Below are 21,047 nucleotides of genomic sequence, written 5' to 3' on the forward strand. Positions count from 1 at the left end.
GAACCGTGTTCTTGGGGAGGGCTTGCACCGTGCCCGCAACGCTTACTGAGCCCGGAGATTTACTCATAGCCTAAAGCAGTCTGTTCTAAGTAGAACATTAGTAAATTAATTAAAACAATATTAGTCTGACAATTGCCTTTGTTTGATCGTGTGGCATGAATCATAGAGTTGGTGTAGGTTGAATATTTCTAAAGCGCAGGCCACTGCCTCTCTAAAATCATTAGGTCTCTTATAACCTCTGCAGTACCATAATCTAAGTTTCTGCAGATAAATGACGTAAACTTTTTCACCGTTCTTATTGCCCTAAATTATGCATTTTAGATGCAGCTCAAAGTGCTGTTCAAGCACAGTACTTCTGTGTTATGGGCTTCTGTTGAAATTCTGGGCACCCAGCTCTTGGAATACGCCCAGCTAATATTGGCCCTGGACATCTGCATGTGAGCTGCATGCAGAAGCACGGATCAGCAGGGTCCGGCCCACCTCGCTGGGTGAGCCGTTGGTGGGCGGAGCTTTGAGCTTCCCCACAGACCCTGTCGCTAAGCTGCCACTTTAGCTAAGGAACGCTGTTGTGTATTACTTGTTAACCTCTAACATAAAATGCACTGTTAAAGTTAAATAAATAAATAAATAATGGTGGCTTGCGTCTGTCGGATATCCCATCTCACGTCGTCACCGCAATCGCTGGGTCGTGAAAGGCTCAGCTGACTGGCTGTGAGGAAAAACGCCTAAATATCCTGTTCCCTTCACATCGTCATATTCCTGGGAGCCAAAGTAAAATGCGCTCTCATTAAAGGAAAAGTCATTTAGACCGAGACAGACAAAAAGGTTCTTTGATGTATCCCTCGGTCATCAACGCGATAGCCTCGCTAAGCCCCCACGGTCACAGCTGCATGTGGAGTTGGATAACACAGGACTGACTGACAGCAAATCTGTCACGACTTTGTTGCTGCTCGAGTCATTACAGAAAACAGCAGATCATCGCTCCTCGGCAGCGTTGCGGTCTCCCCAGCCTACCCAGAGTCCCCTGGCCGTTCAGATTGGGCAAGACGAGCACCAGCCAGCCAGCTGCACAGCAGATCTGCTCAGAGCCATTAGCTGTGCGTCTGTCACGGCTGGACTTGGCTGAAGGGGTTTGGTCATGCCATGATACTGATGAACTCCCCTTATTGAGTTATGCTTCATTACTGTTCACTACGCGAGCCGCATGCAGCAAGCTCATAAGCAACGGCCAATTATAGTGATTTGTTATTTTTGTTACGCCTGATGGTTGTATTAATAATTCAGTTTACCATCTGGATGCATTTTTTATGAGGTTTTCATAAGCAGTAGAAATCAGTCCGAGAGAGTGTGTTGGGCTTCTTTAAAGATTTAAGTGTGTGTGGCTGCCCATAACATCACACAATTATTGCCCGTCAGGTACAATAATTGCCTGCACACTATTTACGCTTGTGCCAGTCTAGCTTGCCCATCAGGCTGCCAGGGCCATTTGTGCACTGAGTCAACAGATACGCGCGTACAGCCTGCTGCAAACACACACACCCACACACCATCTTTGCAGAATTCACCCCTCATCCGTATGTATGCGAAGATGAGTGGAGCGGCGTGACACAGTACACGCATCAGATGCTCACTGGAGAACGGGGATTTCCTTAGTCCGCACACTCATTTCTGTGAGACTGCAGGCTGGCGGCAGTCTGTCTCGCCAGTAAGTGCTTGGCCCCCCGAATCATCAGTCACAGCCCAGGACTTCTCTGTGACCACGGCTTGTGGTTGGTTGCTAAGAGGCCACAGGAAGGCTATGGTAAAGTGGATCCAGCAGGTGGTTTTCATAGCTAAAGCATGCTAATGATGCTGTGGCTAACGCTAACACCACGATGCTGCTCTGCTTACTCACAGCATCCAAAGGATGAACTGGACAGGATTTGTTCATTCGAAAAAGACGGCAACACAATTGGGTTGAAAACTTTATATAAGCAATGTTTAGCAGCACTCTCAGGACTGACTGTATCAGGGTGGGGTTGTAATAACACCTATGTGCCGTTTCAGAATATATTTCCTCTACACATTTAAACCGCCTTTTGGCTCATGCCTCTGTTTGGCTCACGCCTGTATGACAGGACCTGGTCCCAGCCCGTCCACTGAAGGTCACCTGGGTCTGACCTTCTGTTTGTTTGCTTGTTTTTGTTGTCATCTATCTGCAGACGCGTCGACCAATGCCAGGTCTCGGGTGACAGACAGCTCGCAGTCGGCCGCGTTCCGTACGGGGGCGGAGGCGGAGCAGCCGGCGCTGGGTTCGGCGGGGCGGAGCTCGCTGCTAGAACGTGAGGGCCCGCCCGCGGACGACAGCAGCCGGGGCCGTTCCGCTCCGCGAGGGCGGGTCCGGCTGCAGCCGTGTGTCAGAGCAGCCAGAGAAACAAGCAGGGTGGTTTTGCCTGGTGGGAAATGAGCCCTGCAGTCAGACCGGCCCTTTGCGGAGAAGACGGCCTAACCTTGCATTAACTTAAAAGGACCAATGTCCAGAACACAACCTTCACTTCTGGGCAGCCACACAGCATCAAAACAGTCTCTCAGGAACATGTCCAAAGCATGCGCCATTACGAATACGAGAGTGACTTCATATGTGAGATTTTGACTAGTACTTGTGGCAGTTCTGAAGTAGGTGTTTAAAAACACAAAAAAGTGTTTTAAAAAATGCAGAAAAGATCGTTATCTGGTCTAATCGTGGAACGGTCCAGCTAAGGCGATGGAGACCTTTGAATAAAGACACTGTCTCCACCTCAGAATGGGCATGTCTACAATGCTGTGTGATACTAAACTCTGAGCTCATTTTGAAGAGATCTCATGGAGTTTGGTCAAGGCTGACTGCAGCTTTATGTCGAAGAGTGGATCAGCGTGAACCTCTCATGCTATCAGTATGACCTTCCCTGAAAATCTGAATTACACAACTCACTGTTTCCCTCCCATTTCCTTCTCTTTCTCTCTCAGGGTCGGTCGGGAACTCTCACAGCTCCACCCAGATGAACTCGTACGCTGATAGTGGCTACCAGGATGCCGGCAGTTACTACAGCAGCCAGACCCTGGGCAAGGTGGAGGTGCGGCTGCAGCCCTCGTACCCAGCCACGGGTGTTGCTACCGGTGGTTCGCTCCTGAGGAGCTCGAGGGCAGAGGGCCAGGCTTCAGGCCAGGTACGCTCTCAGCAGCCTACACACACGCGCGCACACAAACACCTGCCCTTGCGTAAATAACACAGGCACTCCAGAGAAGTCATAGCAAGGGCGTAATGCTGTCGGGTTACCCACTTTTTGTTGTTGTTGTTGTTGTTGTTGTTGTTGTTGTTGTTCTTGCTGTTGCTGTTATTGGCCAGGGAAAATATTTAATTAGTAGTAAATAGCTCCAAGAATTGGAGTGGTTTAACCTGGGAGAAGAAGTGTGAGGTGGAAGATGCTGGGCTGATGAGACACAGGGGCCCTGGCACAGGGGGAGGAGCTGAGAGGACATCTGCAGGAGGCGGTGCTAATTCAGTCCCTCCCACATGTGGATATCACACCTTTTGTATGCCTTTTGGGGGGGTCTTTTTGGTTTGTTTTTCCTTTTTTGCTATTTTGTCACATGACCTTGTACCTTGTTGTATGTGTACACCATATTGCAAGTTTTACCAAGGACAGAAGACCTTGCACCAGGGTTTTGTTTTTGTTTTTCTTTCTGCCAGAACTCAGAAAAGAGCACCACTGGAATGGGGGTGAAATCAGGCTCTGTGGTGCAGGACCCCAGCAGCTTCAGCTCTAGTCCGCCCCCTTCAGGCCTCTAAAGAAATGATGATTAGCTGATGAGATGACAAACATGCATGCAAAATAAAACCTTTTTCTTTTGCTACTTTAGAGCGTGTTTGAATATGTGTTGCACGCTAAGTGTGACCTAAACATTGTCCTCTTCTCTTCCCATGTGCCAGATGTCTGGTGTTGCGGGTGGGGCGATCCCGGGCCGGGCCATGCGGCGGGTCGGCTCCGTGCCGTCCCGGACGCAGTCGCCCGCCTACAGCTGCGGCATCTCACCGTCCCGTGGCTCGCTCCGGGCGTCGCCGGGCAGCACCTACAGCTCTCCCATCGTCACGGAGCCAAAGCCCCTGTCCAGCATATTCTCCAGCACCACCCTGCCAGGCCCCCAGCGGGCGAGCTCGCCCTACACCGCCCAGAAGGGCTCACCCGCAACCCTGCGCCGGATGGGCAGTGCTAGCCGTGCCACCTCGCCCTACGCGGGCCGGATGGGATCGCCGCTGAGCGCGGCGAGTGGAGAGGCGCAGGCGGGATCCGGCTCGTCTCTGGGGCGGCCGGGAATGATGGCCGTGCCTCAGCACTACGGGGCCACCCTCCCCAGGACGTTGCTGCGCGACGCCCCGGAGCCCTACGGCGCACACTCCTACGAGATATACGAAAGAGTGGTGCCGCGGCCCGACAGCCTGACAGGTGTGTGTGGAAGATTGTTTGGGATGAGAGATGCTTTCACAGGGCTAAGACCGTGGGCGCGGGCGAGTGTGTGTGCAGGTGTCGGTGTGTAGGATTGTATATGTCATCCTGTGTCTTGCTGTATATGAATCTCCTCCTCATCCTCTCATGATGGCAGGTATGTCAAGGGGCTTACCTACCTCTGTGCCTGCGTACTCTTCTTACGCTGGTAAGCCCTGCCCTGCCCTGCCCTGCCCTGCCCTGCCCTGCCCTGCCTTGCCCCGCCTCCCTGTCTCCTGTCTCCCTGTTTTCAGATGCTGAGTTATACTGGAAGCACCGTGTAACACCTGCGTTATACTCTAGTGGTCTGGCCTGCACATGAATTATGTGCTCTATTGGAAGCTCTTAAAAACCTGAAGAGTTCACAAGTGCGTGCAGGTGCCGTTAGGCTGTCATGCACTCATCCGTCCACTCTGAGGGGATTCTTTACTGTTGTCTTCCTCCCTGTATGAACTCTGCTCACTGCATGCATTTGACACATCAGACCTGAATCTGGATGTCTGTTAGCTGTCAACCTCCCTCTCTCTCTCTCTCTCTCTCTCTCTCTCTCTCTCTCTCTCTCTCTCTCTCTCTCACCCTCCCTCGCTTCCTCTCTCCGTCCGATGGGTTTTGGCCAGCTTCTTTGCATCTCTGCCCTGCGATATGCCATCCCTGACTGACAGTGCAGTCAGAACTAATGACAGCCTTTACTCAGCCACAACCCAGTCCTGGAGAAGGAAGAAAACCGATATGCCCTTCATAAATCACCACAACAGATGACCCGCTGTTTTAAAGCGCATGATAAAACTCGAACTCTGCACTATAAAACTATTCAGTAGATGTCCATGACCAATTTGCAGGGCTTTGCAATTTATTTCTCTTCGCGACCCTTTCGTGGCCATAGCTAATTATTATAGCTGAACGACTAGAGACTTAATGCATATCCCACAGGAGGGAGGAGCGGAGTGAGTGAGGGGGCGGAAGACAGGAGCCTGACGCCTGATGCCTCGTAAGGGTAATTTATCTGTAAGGCCTGATGGATAGATCTGTTCGGCTTCTTCGGTGTGGGCGTCTGCTGAGAGGGGTTTTTTTTTTTTTTTTTCCTTTCTTGTGCGCTGACATTTCAAAAGCTCATGGAAATGAATTTTATGGGACGGAGAGACACGCCTGTCCATCGTTATCTGTCTCTCTGTCCTTTCTTCCGAACACGCAGGGATTTGATTTAAAGCCTATGCTCACCGGGCTATGGTGACACACACATGTCTGCCGCAATGTTGCCTTTTAGGAGCGCCGGGCCTTTGTTTTTGCTTGCTTTTGTGTTGCTTAGGCGATTGGTGGCCATGGTGATGAGTTCTTTCACATGGTGATGGCCCACACAAGGGAGCATTTACTGCAGGCTTTTATCCACAGCTCCAGCAGGATACACACGTTCCTTAGTAACATAAACGCCTTTAACTCACAACCAACAGACAAGCAGAATGATGATTGGAGTGATGTAAGAGAGAGGTCCATACTGAACTACAAATCCCAGCATTCTTCGGTGCAGGCCATAGGAGCAGAGCAAGGATTGGCTGTCATTGTAGTCCAGTGATTTAACTGGAAGGATAAAGGCTCTTTTCATCTGTTGTCTCGCTCTGCTGTCTGGGGACAATGCTGTTATTCTGCCTGCTGTTGCCTGTGTCCAGGCCTCTAGCATGGGGAGAAATATAACCCAGGTGAGGAGGATGAAGGTGGATTAGAGACCTGGGCTGATTCATCTATGAATGGCTCGTGTGTGTGATGGATCCTCTGAATGGAGCAATGTGTGAATGGATGAGTACATCAGTGTCAGAATGAATTATTTTAGGGGAAAGAACTTTTGTTTAAATTATGGTTTTCCAGACATTAAGAGCCACCTCTGTATTATTTGCACATTAGGTGTAGATTTCACCATTCTGCCTAACACAGATGTGAACTATATGTGGATGGCATTTGACACTTAGCGGGGCCAGACTGTGAATCCTTCACTGCTCCCATTGTCTCAAAAGTTGTGTTTTGTGTTCTCTGCTGCCTGCGGATGCCTCCAGATGCCCTGATTGATGCCCTTCCAGGTGAAAACTTCATTTATCCTTCTTCGCGTTACTGTGTGTGTGTGCGTATGCATGTGCATGTGGGCCAGTGCATGCGTGCTTGTTGTACACGTATTTATATTCCATAATGAGCGCTTGTGGGCCATTTGCTGTTTTCAGAATCAAAAATCTAAATTTATATATATAGTGCTTTTTACAATGGATGTTGTCACAAAGCAGCTTTACAAATGTCCAAGTCCAAGCCCCCGGTGAGCAAGCCAAGCGTGACAGTGGTGAGGAAAAACTCCCTAGAGCACGAGGAAGAAACCTTGAGAGGAACCAAAGCTGAAAGGGGGGCCCATCCTCCTCTGGCCAACAACGGTCACCACAATAATAACAATTTAAAGAGAAGAGTAAATTTAAAAAATGTAAAAATAAGCAATTAATGTCTAGTCCAACTTTCTAGATGTCCTCATCTTGTCCCAAGGTGTGCATGTGTCCAAGACCCATCCCGCAAGAGACTGTCCATTAAGGGCAACGGAGAAGTAGTTGGCTAGAAGGTTGAGCTAGCCGTATTCAGTGGTGATAAAATGGAAAGTTTGTCTATGAGATGCTCGTCTGTTTTCTCCCATAATGCATTAAAGAGACGCGTCCGTCTTCTCCTGGCGCTGGGCGGTGCACTGGTTGAGGAGTGTAAGATGATTGAGGAATGGCCAGCCGCTCCCATCTGTTGGTTCTCCATTCTGCATTGCCACATATGAAACACCTTGACATACTGATGGAATCCTTATAAATTGAAAAGCGCATCTTTGAGTTTTTGATTATCTTACTGCCAAATGGCAATTCCATCTGACAGGCTATAGCAGCTTTCTCTGCTGTCAGGATGCCTGTGTTATTATTGTTGTTAATCTAGCAGTTTTAGCAGCTAGCGGTAGGGGAGGGGGGTTTCTGACATGTGTTAATGTGATGGGTGTACTTCCCCTCTCACTGTTGCCTATGACGACAGTGCTGGCTTCTGGGCCACAGAGCAGTGGCAGTGCCAAGCTGAGGGAGCATCTAATGGAGAAATGGATCCTGTCAACTCCCTCACTCTGTCCTGCTCTCTCTTGCTCTTCTTTTAGTCCCCCTTTCTTCTCTCCTTCTCTTGTTCTTTTTTTTTTGCTTGTTTTTTCCTTCGTTCTCTTTTCTCAGTCTTATTCTGCTCAGGAGTTAACTGTGGCTCACTTACTGGCAGTGTCGTCACTCCATTTGCCCTGTGATGGAGGACCTTGGGGCGGGGTGATGTGACTGATCTGACAGCTCCCTGCCCCTGTCTCGTCCTAGCCTCCGCCAGACTCCTGGAGCCTGCATTGAGACGGAACTCTGATGTGCCATGGAGTCATAAATTTGGAAGTGTTAGACATGTTCGGAGGGGGGTCCTGCCTTCCTGAACCTCTGCCCAGTGACCTCCACCACGGACGCAGCGTTATGTCGTCCCTTCTTTTGTTGCCGGGCCAAACAAAAAAAAAAAATCCTTCCAGTCAGCTGCATCCATTTAAGTGGGCGCTTTCGTTTAGTGGATGTTTGTGCCAAAGGGTCTTTGCCTACCTCAGCTGATGCCAAGAGCAGTCAGCAAAGCCTCAGCAGAAACAAATGAAGGTGGACCACATGTGAGGGTTTGTTGGACAGAGCACAGGGAAAGCTGGAGATTTTCCTTTAAAAGTAATTATTTGATGGCAATATCTCGTGTGTGTGTGTGTGTGTGTGTGTGTGTGTGTGTGTGTGTGTGTGCGCGCGCGTGCATGCATGCCTTGTGTGCGTGTGTGTGTGTGTGTGTGTGTGTGTGCACGTGCGTGTGTGTGTGCGCGCGCGTGCATGCCTTGCGTGCGTGCATGTGTGTGCGCGTGCATGCCATGCGTGTGCGCGTGCGCGTGTGTGTGTGTGTGTGTGTGTGTGTGTCAGTCCCTGAAGCATTAGCACAGACTTCTGGACTAGATGCGTCTTGATCATTGTTGTCAGTGCACCTTTGAATCAGCTTGCAGAAGCCTGTGGTACTCGATCTCCCTCAGAGCACACTGGTGTCAGTGCCAAATTACCCACAGGGCATTGCTTTGCTGTGGCGATTAGGATGTGGTCGCCCTGTGGATCTACTGTGGTTTGTTTCCATCTCTCTGGTTGGATGTCTCTGAGTAGAGTTTAATACCACATACACTTATTTACTCATATTTATTTATTTGTTTATGTACATGCACAAGAGCTGGTGGTTGAAAATGACACATTAGGGGCCAGTTTTCCAATAGTGGCTGGGAAACCTGCCCTGACTGTGGCCAGCTGGGAGGCCAAGGACTCGCACAGAATGTCACAGGAGAGCTGGTGCTCTGCACATAGTTCTCAAGAGCATGTGAAATCTTGGAACGCTTACGTGTGTGTGATGGGGAGAGAGAGACTCCTCACACTCCTGTAGGCAATACTCTCCAGCTCCATGCTTCTCCAAGACCGGAGAGGAAGTTGGTGACCTTGGAAAAGAACGCCTTATTACACGCTCTTCACGTGGAGGGCAGAGGGTGAGACTGGGCTGATTTGATTGGTCATGCCTGTCTTTTGTTGGTCTGCAGTGAGGTCGTGGAGGTCTGTCTCCTCAACGCCTCCCGACTGAAGCGTAGTAAAATTCCCAGGGAGGTGCTGGGTCATTCTTAAATGTCTGCTGTAACTAATTTGAGTTGTAGACCTGTGGTAGAGATCTCTGGATGTGTGTCTCTCTCGCTCTCTCCATCTTTCACTTTCCTGTTTGGCCTGAGTTTAATTATTAGAAAAGTGTGCCTGTGTGAAGTACATGTGTATGTCTGAGAGGTAGTCCTTTCCCTTCTCACTGCAGTACCTGCAAATGGTACGCTCCCGTTTTAATGAGGTCTATGTGCCATTGTGTGTTAGCAGGCACCAATAACTGTCTGCAGAATTTCCATTGCAGTCGCCCTGAGCAATGCATAATATCTGGGCTGCAGGCATAGCCCCAGAGCCCCACTGCTGTATGTGTGTGTGTACACACACACACACACACACACACACACACACACACACACACACAAATGCACATATACTGGTTACACACACTCCAGTATACTCCTGTAGATGTATTTTTCACAAACTCTCTTGTAAGCTTTTATACAAACAAAACCCAAATCCAGCACTCAGCGTTGTGAATGCCCAACTCCATGTGCTCAGAGAGATGTAATTTAAGCTGCAGTAATGGGAATGATGTCATCTGGGTTTTCCCTGGCAGATGAGATTGGAGATTCTCTGCAGCGGAAGTCACACACACGCCCACACACACACACACGCACGCTTCTGTCATGTTCAGTTTCCCCATGTCTCTTGCTATGCATCACAATGGTACGGTCTCGAGTTATACCATTCCCCTAACACACACACACGCCCAGACAGTTCTCCAGATTTGCTGTGTTGGATGAAGTCTCCAGCTATGTAGCACAAAGCCTGACTCTGACGTACGGCTCCACCTGGCCTCTGTGGCCCAGAGCGCTCCACAGACGCTGGGGTGTGGTGCTCAGGCTTTGGCCTGTGCCGGATGGGCCCCAGACGCATGCTGCCTGGAGAAGAGAACTGGCGGGCTGCTGCTGGGATCAGGAGAAGGGCGGGGCGGAGAGAGAGAGCTCCGCCCCCTGCCACTTCTGCCTGATCCCCTAGACTCAGAGACTCCTATCAGTTAAGTCTTTAGCAGCTTAACCCGCACACACTAGGCTGGAGAAGATGACTGCGATCGTTGCAAAGCCTTCATTCCCCTGCTTGCTCTTGTCCATATTCACTCTGTGAGCTTTTCCCTCAAGGGGACTTCCACATAGAGATGGACAGGATAAGCCGCATTACACACACACCACACCCCTTCGCTCCTGACCCCAGTTGTAAATCCTATTCGCTACACCTCTGTAGGCATACTCAGGTGAAACCAGAGTGCATGAGCCAAGACTGGAGACACAGTTTGGGACAGACTGATCTCTGTCCCCTGCAAGCCTGTAAGCAGAATGACCTCTGTCTGTCTCTCTGTCTCCTGCAGGCCTGCGAGCGTCATTCGCGAGTCAGCACAGCCATCACGGGACTGACCTCCGCTCGGCTGTGTCCCCTGAGCGCCACATCGGACCCATCTACGAGGATCGCGCACTGCAGGGGCCCCTCTACCACAGCCCCAGTCATGTCTCACACACTGCCCTCTACAGGTCATCCTCAGGTCTGCAGCCTCATTTATTCAGTCAAGGTGTGTGTGGGTGTGTGGGGGTGTGTGTGTGTGTGTGTGTGGAGGGGGAAGAGGAAAGGATTCACCACAATGTTGCTTGTGTTTTCTGGAGTATACACACCGTGGTTACACAACTAATTAAAACAGCAATAAGCTGTTAAAGATTTAAAATGGGACATTGCTTTCTTGTGCAGATAAAGAAGCATTAAGCATGTATTTGTTCTGATCTCTGAGTGTGTTAGTCAGGGCGTGTCCTGTGTCCGTGTGTAAAGCAGACCACAGGAGCTGTGAGCACTCCACTGCTGATCTCAAGGGACACGTTCTAAAATGAGCATATTTTGGCGTCATTTGTTATGAGTGGGTACATTTAACAATGTAAACCCACCTTGTGCAGGCAGGTGCATACTTAAGCACGAGAGAGAGGTGTGCAGTGTGACCTTTCCCCCTGCTTTTAGGAAACAAAGTGTTCTTAAGGTACATCTCCTTTATTCTCTGTCAGAGCGAGAGAAAGGTGCAGACAGACAGACAGCCCACATGACAGACGGACATGCTGAGAGAGCGAGAGAGAGACAGGCCAAAATAAAGTACATCAGAGTGATGCCAGAAGAGGAGGAGATGGTGGAACTCATGAAGGAGTCCATTATGCAAGTGGCACAGTGCTAACAGCTGCAGGGTAGAGGCAGGACTGGGTCCTCAGCGGCATTACGGGAAATTGTCGGTCTTCAGCATTCAGCACACAAGAGTTAGATCCTCCTTTCATCTCTCCTTTCTGTTGAGCTCTTCTCTCTCGCTCTCTGTTCCTCTAACACCCCTCTTCTCAGTCCACCTCAGGTTAATCGCTTTAATAATAGACAGTCTCGCCATGACAGACTGAATGCTCTTGCTCCAGGCCATAGCAGAGGAAAGGTCATTTGGGACTCTTTACTAGAAGTAGCTCATTACTAAAAACATAACCAAAAAAAAACCAAAAAAAACCCAGCAATAATAATCTAAGCACTCTTCCTCATGGTGTGAATTACAATCCAAGCACTCTTCCTCATGGTGTGAATTTAAGTGTCCCCAGCTTCTTGTCAGTCCAATGTGCTTGTGTTTATTTGGAAAACCCTGATCTCACGCAATAAGACCAGTTGTGGCTCAGATCAAACTAAAATAAACACTGCCTTAAACTCGACAGAGCTCTCCAAACGCTCCGTCTCACCGGAAGAGTTGTAAATCCCACAGATGGACCGGCCTGCAGGCTGCAGCCTTAAATGGAGTCAGTACGTCTGTGCGGGAGCTTCCGTGTCCTGATCCACACGTCACTGCTCCGAAGGCACGCGTAAAGGTGTGATGTGAGGATGGCTCTCCCTAACACTTAAACATGTGGATGGTAATGCCCAATGCCACGTCGTATTTTTTACCGCTTGTTTTCAAGTGTCCCCGTGCCCATTGGAACGGTCAATGATGGCTTTTGCGTAACAGACTCGACAAGTTCTCACCGGACGTTTCCAATACACTGTGTTCAGCTGTAGCGATCTCTGCTGGTCACAGGCATCCTTTTGTCTGCAGTTGTCATTCGCAACTTCAGTTTCAGGCATCAATCGGGCACCAAGTAAAAAAAGGCACACTGCTTCATTAGCAGGCTACTAGCAGCGTTCTGTGGGCCAGCCTGCCAGTCCGCATTGATGTCAGAGGAGCGGTAAAGTTCACCAGATGGACAGGAGTGCAAGATGTGACCCAAGGCAAAGGGAGATGTGAGAAAGATTAAGGAAAAGGTGCGTGTGGAGCTGTAGGAGAAGTAGCACACTAAGGAAGGGGAAAAGTACTCATACCAGTTGGTCAGAGGAACAGAGACAGGAAGGATACAAGGCAGGGTAGCGTGATAAAGGATGCAGATGGGAAGGTGCCGACAAATGAGGAGAGTGTTCAGAGAAAGAGGAAGAGTGTTTGAGGAGCCGATGAATGAAGAAAACGAGCGAGAAGGTTGGATGACGTAGAGATGGTGAACCTGGGAGTGCCATGCATTAGCAAAGAAGAAGTGAGGGCTGGTGTAAAGCGAATGAAGAGTCTAAAGGCTGTTGGACCAGATGACATACCAGTGGAGGCATAGAGATGTTTAGGAGAGATGGCAGCGTGGATTTAACTGAAGTGAGTAACAAAACCTTGGATACCCGAGGAGTGGAGAAAAAGCATAATGGTTCCGATTTTTAACAATAAGGGTGAAGTGCAGAGCTGCAGTGACTCCAGAGGCTTAAAGTTGATCAGCCACGGCATGAAGATGTGGGAAAGAGCAGTATGAGCTAGAACAGAGGGGCGTGGCGACATGGCCTCATGCCAACCAAATGCACTGCTGATCCCACGTTTGCTTTGAGAATGTAGATGGAGAAATGTAGGCAAGGCCAGGAGGAGTTGCACCGTGTGTTTGTAGATCCAGAGAAAGCTCATGAAACGGTGGCGAGCGAGAAACCGTGGTATCGTACGAGGAAATCGGGGGTGGCGGAGAAATACGTGACGGTGGTGCAAGAATGTGTGAGAAGAGTGTGAGAGCGGTAAGATTTAAAGAGAGATGGGTTCAAAGTGGAAGTGTGACCGCATCAAGGGTCAGCTCTGAGTCCTTTAGTGTTTGCAATGGCCATGGACAGACTGACGGACGAGGTTAGGCAGGGGTCTCCGTGGACTATAATGTTTGCAGTGAGAGTTCGGAGCAGACTGAGGAGAGTCTGGAGAGGTGGAGGTACGTGTTTGAGAGGATATGAATGAGAAATCGGAGGTAAATGGCGTACAAGAGGGACGATGGTGGAAAGGTTAAGTCGCAAGGAGTTGAGGGGATGAAAGCGGATGAGTTGAAATACTTGGGCTGGGGTGTACAACGTAATGGAGAGGTGTAGCAGAGAGAGCAGGCAGGGTGGAGGGGGCGGCGTGGTTTGTGATGGAGGGAGTCTGCCAGGGTGAAAGACTGCGGCACAGTAGTGTGGCCTGCTGCACCCTATGGAGACTGAATAAAAGACAGAAGAGGGAGCTGGAGGTGTCGCAGATGCTGCCATTCTCACCGGGAGTGACGAGGACAGACAAGAGTAGGAACCGGCTTATTAGAGGGACAGCGCAGGTGGGATGTACTGGAGACAAAGTTAGGGAGACGAGACTGAGACGGTTTGGGCAGGTGGGATGTACTGGAGACAAAGTTAGGGAGACGAGACTGAGACGGTTTGGGCAAGTGGGATGTATTGGAGACAAAGTTAGGGAGACGAGACTGAGACGGTTTGGGCAGGTGGGATGTGTTGGAGACAAAGTTAGGGAGACGAGACTGAGACGGTTTGGGCAGGTGGGATGTGTTGGAGACAAAGTTAGGGAGACGAGACTGAGACGGTTTGGGCAGGTGGGATGTGTTGGAGACAAAGTTAGGGAGACGAGACTGAGACGGTTTGGGCAGGTGGGATGTGTTGGAGACAAAGTTAGGGAGACGAGACTGAGACGGTTTGGACAGGTGGGATGTACTGGAGACAAAGTTAGGGAGACGAGACTGAGACGGTTTGGGCAGGTGGGATGTGTTGGAGACAAAGTTAGGGAGACGAGACTGAGACGGTTTGGGCAGGTGGGATGTGTTGGAGACAAAGTTAGGGAGACGAGACTGAGACGGTTTGGACAGGTGCGGAGGAGGGAGGAGGGTGTTCAGGCTGGAGCCGCCAAGCAGGAGGAGGAGAAGAGCAAGACCAGAGAGGATGTTTATGGGTGCAACGAGGGAGGACATGAAAGTGGCTGGAGTGACAGAGGAGGAGGTTCAGGACAGATGGGGACGAAAGATCCGCTGTGGTGCCCCCTAACAGGAACAGCTCAGCGAAAGATAAAGTTCTCCAACCTCACTGCCAGACATTTCGGGTGACATGTGCCTTCAAAGTGGGGGAATGAGACATGAGAATATGTCAAAATGCGGGATTGTCCTGCACAAATCAGTAAAAAGGATGTGACGTTAACTAGCTACAGAGACACCTGTGTGCTACTAGAGACTTTATGCTTGCTATGAAGAAAAGGACTATATAATATGTTGAAAACAATGAAAAACAATAGACGAATGGTTTCTATTCAAGGTTAATACAATGATCTAGTTATCTCTGTTACTAGAGAAAACGTACATTTGTGGGTTTCTTTGGTGGCTTGCACAGGCTTGAACGACTATGATTCTCAAGGCCTTCGGGGGGGGAGCGGAACCAGACAGGCACTCGCAGATAAACCCACACAGCAGCAGCTCAGGTCAAGGGCAGGTGCAGGTTTCACCGTGTCCTCCTCTGGGTTAGATTTTTGTGCTGTTATCACTGACTCATCTAAGAGCAGCAACTCCTGTGTAGCACATCAAGTAGTGGTGGGGAGGCGTGTGCAGCAGCATGCCTGACACACTCCGAGTGCAGTAACTGGTCCGGGGTTGCAGGGCTGGCCTCTGGCGAGCCAGTGCAGCGTGGGGAGAACAGGATCACATCGATGCACGTGGCAGGAGAAGGAGGATTTATTTAAAAATAAAGATTTAGCCAAGATGTTTAAGGACTAAATATTGAACAAGGCTTGGCAGGATTTGGTATGTCTGTGTGTATATGCGGCTCAAGGAGGAGGTGTGTCTAAAATGCGGTGTGTGTGTTTGTGTCTGAGAGAGGGAGAGACGAGATTAAAAGGGTGAACGGAAAGCTCCCTCTCTCTCTCTCCATAGACTTGGCCCTCGACAGAACCTGTGGGATTTATTCCGTAAAGCTTTTTCATGTTAAAACCAAAACAGTCACTGCCAGAGAATGCAGTTTAGTTACCCAGGGTTCAGAAGCATGGCACTCTCTACAGCAGCTTAATGGCTTCCAGATAGAGAGAATACGTGTACATGCTTGAAAAAAACTATTATATCCCAGACACACACAGTTCTACTCATACAAACGTAACAATCCTCTCTCTCGCTCACGCTCTCTCTCTCTCACTCACACTCTCTCTCTCTCTCTCTCTCTCTCTCTCTCTCTCTCTCTCTCAGTTCTACTATACAATTACTTTTTTCCCTAAAAAAGCTTCTCATGCTGGGCATTTTGTATGCTCACTGTGTTTGTGTGTGTGTGTGTGTGTGTGTGTGTTTGTGTGTGTTCTCTCCCCAGGTGTGGGGAACCTGCAGCGAAGCTCTAGCCAGCGTAGCAACATGACGTACCAAAGAAGCAGCAGCTACGCGTTGAGCGGAGCAGCTCCGTACACAGAGCCGTATCGTGCCGGCACCTACCGCCCCCCCGAAGGCGGCTACGCCCGGCAGGTCGTCACCATGGATGACGGCGCTGCCCGCTCCCCCTCCATTGACAGCATTCAGAAAGACCCCAGGTGTGACAGGAACGCTTTCTGTTCTTAGCACTGTTTGAGTCACCCGTGAGCTTTAAAATGCATTGTAATTGTGTCAATTACATTTTTTTTATATTGTTAAATCCTTTCTTCTGGCTGCGCTGTGTGTGCGTCATGCTGTTTTACGAGTTTACCTCTGTAAAGTCTTCTGAGCTGTGTTAGCGTGGGGAGGCAGACAGAGAAGAGGTGTTTAGAAGGGCGTTAACGCTGAGCTGGGAAAAGCGTGCTTGTGGAGCATGCCCCCCCCCCGACAGGGTTAACGCAGCGTTGCCCAGGCTTTGGTTCTCCCAGTAAAGTCACTCAGCCATTCACCAATCAAATCCTATGTCACCCCATAAACCCCGCCCACTGAGGGGGTATGGCTGGGTCACCCACTACAGCCTGTAAATTGCTGTTTTACACCCGATTCGTTGCGCCAGTGTGAAGGGGCAGCTTGGCGGATGCTCACTGTGAACAGCCAAAGCAGGAGGTTTCTGTGAGTTTCCCCTTTCCTGGGGTGTGAGATTTTGATGGAATAATTCAATGAAAGTTTGTAACATCCAAGCAGCCTTGAAGGTTTCCTTCATATAAATGCAGAAGTGTGGTGTGGCGCAACTTTGTGAGTGTGTCTTGATCTCAAAGCAAAAAGCAAGATTTAGCTGAGAGATGGTTCGTCAGTTGAGCATGCAGGACAGGGAATCTCATTTCTGGTCTCTGATGAAAAAGAGAAAACTTTCATGCACACATGCATGAACGCACACCCACACACTGAGGTCCAGGGGGACCTTGCAGCTTTGAGAGGCAGACATTATTATAGCACATGGCAAGTACAGTGTAAATTCTGCATGAATTTATTAAGTGGAATTCTATTTATTATATCAATTTACTATGTGGAAATTCTTCTATAAAGCAAACAAGGCAAATATTATTACCCTTTAAGGAGTTGGGGCTATTAAGTTAGAGCATGAGTTAGAAGCATCTTCCATCACAACCATAGTGATATATTACTCTGTGTGTGTGTGTCATCCAGAGAGTTTGCATGGAGGGACCCAGAGCTGCCAGAGGTGATCCGCATGCTCCAGCACCAGTTCCCCTCTGTGCAGGCCAACGCTGCAGCCTACCTCCAGCACCTGTGCTTCGGAGATAACCGCACCAAGGCAGAGGTGGCGTATGCGCACACATGCACGCATACAGCGCTCTCACCAGTTTGCAGTGAATACTAAGCAAGACTGAGGTTTCATTCGTGCATACAAATCAGTGCTATGTTGATGGCAACAGTTACAGTTAATGCTGCCATGTGAAATCTCTGTCCTCGGTATGTAGTTGCAGAAACTGCTAAAATACAACAACTGTTCTTGATGAGCAGCATACACACTAACGTTTTACACATATTCAGAATTGTGCTGATGTACACAGAGTTTCTGTTTGAAATGTCCTGTTTCTGTGGAAACTCTGTGTACTTTAATACAATTTTGAAATTTGAATACAATTATCATCTTACTACAGTACACTGCAGCTACTCACCTAGAATCTTCTTCGGATGTGTGTATGTATATGTACGTATATATATATATATATATATTTACATCTCGCACACACACTTACTCACACTCACTAACTGTTCAAGTGTGAACATATGCATACTGACATCAGGTTCATTTCCAGAGATACAGAAAAAGGCTGCTAGCTTCTAGAGTGCAGACTGCATTCAGACTGCATTTAACAGACAAAAACATGTTTATATAAACATCCCCTTATCTGTATTTATACTACTGAATTTAACAAACATGTTTATATGAACATCCTCTTATACATATTTATATCTGAGTATTCTCTCTGTTTCAGATATCCTTGTGCGTGTGTGCGCACACACACACACACACACACACAGTGAGAGAAAGAGAACATACATCGGAACTAGACAGTTCGACAGACCATGGTAGCCATGGTGAAGGCATGTCTCCACCTTGTGCTATGGGGACTCAGTATATTACTTTTCTCATGCAGGCTAGAGCCCCTCCTACACTTTAACTCCAAAATACAAACATTCTTTCCCCACTGCCACTGGGGTTTTGGTGACCAGCCATTGCCAAAGTTGCTCTGCATGCAGACGGGTATCGGAGGACAGTTCTGCCTGTCGTCTCTGCACACGCAACTCATCCAGGGGCCCAGTTATCAGCTGACATTACTCTCCTCCCTCAAAGTCGTACAGACAGATGTACTGGAATGACTGACAGACACTGGTATCATCGTTTTGCTTCAGAATGCAGTGTGTTGACACAGAAGGAGCACATGCAGAACACACAGGTGTAAAGTGTTCAGAGTAGAGTGTTCATGGGAGGTATCTATAGTCATGCCCATGGAGAACACACTCGAACCCCATATTAAGGCAAAGTCCACTTACTGCCTAAGACTTCAAAAAGGTTTCAGAGTTGCATGACTGTCAGTCTGTATGGCAGGTGTGTGCTCAGGTGTGTGTTGTTGCCTGCTCAGGTGTGTCGGCTGAATGGGATCAAGCACCTGGTGGATCTGCTGGACCACAAGGTCCTGGAAGTGCAGCGGAACGCGTGCGGTGCACTGAGGAACCTGGTGTACGGCAAAGCCGATGACAACAAGATCGCCGTGAGGAACGCTGGGGGCGTGCCCGCTCTACTCCGCCTACTGAGGAAGACTGTGGACGCTGAAGTGCGAGAGGTCATCACGGGTAAGTGTGTGCGCGCGCGCGCGTGTGCGGTTCCCTTTGTTTTTGCTTTCCATGGGGCCGGGGCTGAGAGCTGCATGCACTCCCACACTAGGTGTCTTCCATGGCGCAGTGTCGGTGCCGTCTCACGTCACATGGTTTGCGTGCAACCAGCCAGAGCAGCTGTCCTCAGCTCCACAGCGGAATCCGTGGCATCCGGACAGGGAGCCGCTCGGCATCTCGGCCCGCTGTAATTGGGAGATGAGCTCCGCGCCTCGAGCGCTCTCTTTGCACAGCCTTTTCGCCGATGCCGGCCGTGGGGCCTCGAGCCCGCGTCCGCGTCTCCTGTAACACCCGAATCATTAACGAGGTGATCTCGGCTGGTCGGACGGCCCCGCCTTCCCCACGACGAGGGCCTGTTTGTGGTCCCGCCGTTCCTCGGATGGATTCTGTGTGGTTTGTGAGACAGATTTTGGCACTGAGGTTCCAGCCCCCCTCACAGTCATGGGACTCACACCTGCAGTCACCTGATTGGCACACCTGCTGTTGCTACGTACTTCAGAGAGCTCGTTTGTGCTGCATCAGCACGACGGGTTCCCGCGCCCCCCGCTGGTGGGTGTGAGTCATGACGGGCTGAATCAGCTCTCTCCTACTGTTCTCAGTGCTTGGCCGTCTTATGTAAGACCAGGAGCCGTATCTGGTGCCGGGGAACACGGAGGACGCAGAGCTGCACCATGCAGGGTCTCCCGCTCAAGTCGAACCGTAATCTGTCTACACGGTGACTTTCACTTGCACACACAACCAGCCTGTGCATGCGTGCGCAAAATACATACACAAACACACACTCTCAGTTCTTGATAGGCAGAAAAAGTCTGGCTGGAGTTTTATATACTGTCTCTCCCTGCAGTGCAGCAGATGCTGAATTTGTGGAATCGTGACCTGTCAAGCGTGTTTGTGTGTATGTGTGCGTGTTCGTGTGTTCGTGTGTGTGTGTGTGTGTGTGTGTGTGTGTGTGTGTGTGTGTGTGTGTGTGTGTGTGTGTGTGGGTGGGTGGGTGGGTGGGTGGGTGGGTGGGTTGGTGGGTGTGTGTGTGTGTCAGGTCTAGTCAGGACCACTTGGGAGTAGAGAATTATTAATTGATTGCTTCAGCTTACATGGCTGGCTCCCTGGAGTCTACATCAGCTGTATGTGTGTTCTGTTGTTCCCTAGTAAATGTATACAATGAGAGGTTTATATGCATTCTGTCTGTACGTGGGTTCTTCTGAGACAGATGGCTCGGGTTGTGCAGGCATGACACACAGATTACACACACGACATGCTTATTTTAGGGTTTGTGTGTTTTATGTGTTTATATTAACAACTACTAGAACTGAGGATGAGACATTAGCATTAGCCCTCTGATTTCAATGGGCTGGAGATGCTTGTCTGCATGTCTGCTTGAACACTGCTACATGGCCCTGGCCAATTCTCTCTCTCTGTCTGTTTGTCTCTTTCCCTCTCTGTCTCTCTCCATCTCTCTGTGTCTGTCTGTCTCTCTGTCTGTCTCTCTCTCTATCCCACTGTTAAGTCTTGCTCTCTGAACCGATCTCAAGCAGAGATCTGTTCCCTTCTCTCGCCATTCTCATTACCACTGAAGTGATTAGTTCTGACACTAGCGTGTGTCACGTCGCTCACCTAATTGGTGGCTGACAGCTGTACGTCAAGCAATTACATGGGGGCAAAACCTCCAGTGTCACCGCTGAATAATCTAAGCCAATCAGAGCTTCCAGTGCCTCTGGAGAACGCCAATCAGCAGTTTTCTCCATGGTGAGGTGATGGGTATTGACAAGATGCGCTCTTCAGCTGCTTCCCCTCAGATGCCCTGCCTGGCCAGGGACACACCTCTCACCTTGTTTACTTCAGCACAATTTGCTGTTCAGTGGCTGAGATCTCAGCTGTGTGTAGAGGCAGTTGTTTCCACCCTGGGTTTCCATAGTGACTGCCTGTTGAGGGCAGTCCGTAACGCACTCCGACTTTGTTGGCCGTGACGGCAGTCCCGACTTTAATGTGACCGTAAACAGCGCGTTAATGATGACAGGTGTTGAGAAGCACTGATAGGACAAAGATTTTGGCATTGGTGATGGGGTAAACATATTTGTGGGATTCTAGCTCTTTGTGTGTGTGGGGAAGCCCCCTGACTGTTGGAGCCTTGCCCCAGTACGAGGACCTGGAGTCCCAGTGCGTCCTGGCCAGCTTTCTGGATGGCGGCGCTAATCTCCCTCACTCTTCCACAGGCTTCCTCCTCTGCTCAGCTCGACCCCTCC

At 49.7% G+C, this 21,047-nt stretch overlaps 1 protein-coding gene across 10 annotated transcripts in view; it reads left to right on the forward strand.

Annotated features, from left to right (window-relative positions):
* LOC113590629 (plakophilin-4-like) overlaps nucleotides 1-21,047 on the forward strand; it is a 70,129-nt gene that overhangs the window by 38,799 nt on the left and 10,283 nt on the right. For 5 of the 10 annotated variants that reach the window (XM_035523771.1, XM_035523773.1, XM_035523772.1 and 2 more), the window contains exons 5-12: nucleotides 2,202-2,321; nucleotides 2,986-3,185; nucleotides 3,950-4,463; nucleotides 6,548-6,571; nucleotides 10,578-10,775; nucleotides 15,854-16,067; nucleotides 17,095-17,227; nucleotides 18,558-18,768. In XM_035523771.1, the coding sequence (XP_035379664.1) occupies nucleotides 2,202-2,321; nucleotides 2,986-3,185; nucleotides 3,950-4,463; nucleotides 6,548-6,571; nucleotides 10,578-10,775; nucleotides 15,854-16,067; nucleotides 17,095-17,227; nucleotides 18,558-18,768 (1,614 nt within the window). The remainder of the gene's footprint in view (nucleotides 1-2,201; nucleotides 2,322-2,985; nucleotides 3,186-3,949; nucleotides 4,464-6,547; nucleotides 6,572-10,577; nucleotides 10,776-15,853; nucleotides 16,068-17,094; nucleotides 17,228-18,557; nucleotides 18,769-21,047) is intronic. The other 5 variants (XM_035523779.1, XM_035523777.1, XM_035523776.1 and 2 more) reach the window with 4 other exon arrangements.

Source organism: Electrophorus electricus, chromosome 2 (assembly GCF_013358815.1).
Source record: "Electrophorus electricus isolate fEleEle1 chromosome 2, fEleEle1.pri, whole genome shotgun sequence".
In the NCBI taxonomy this organism is placed as follows: Eukaryota; Metazoa; Chordata; class Actinopteri; order Gymnotiformes; family Gymnotidae; genus Electrophorus; species Electrophorus electricus.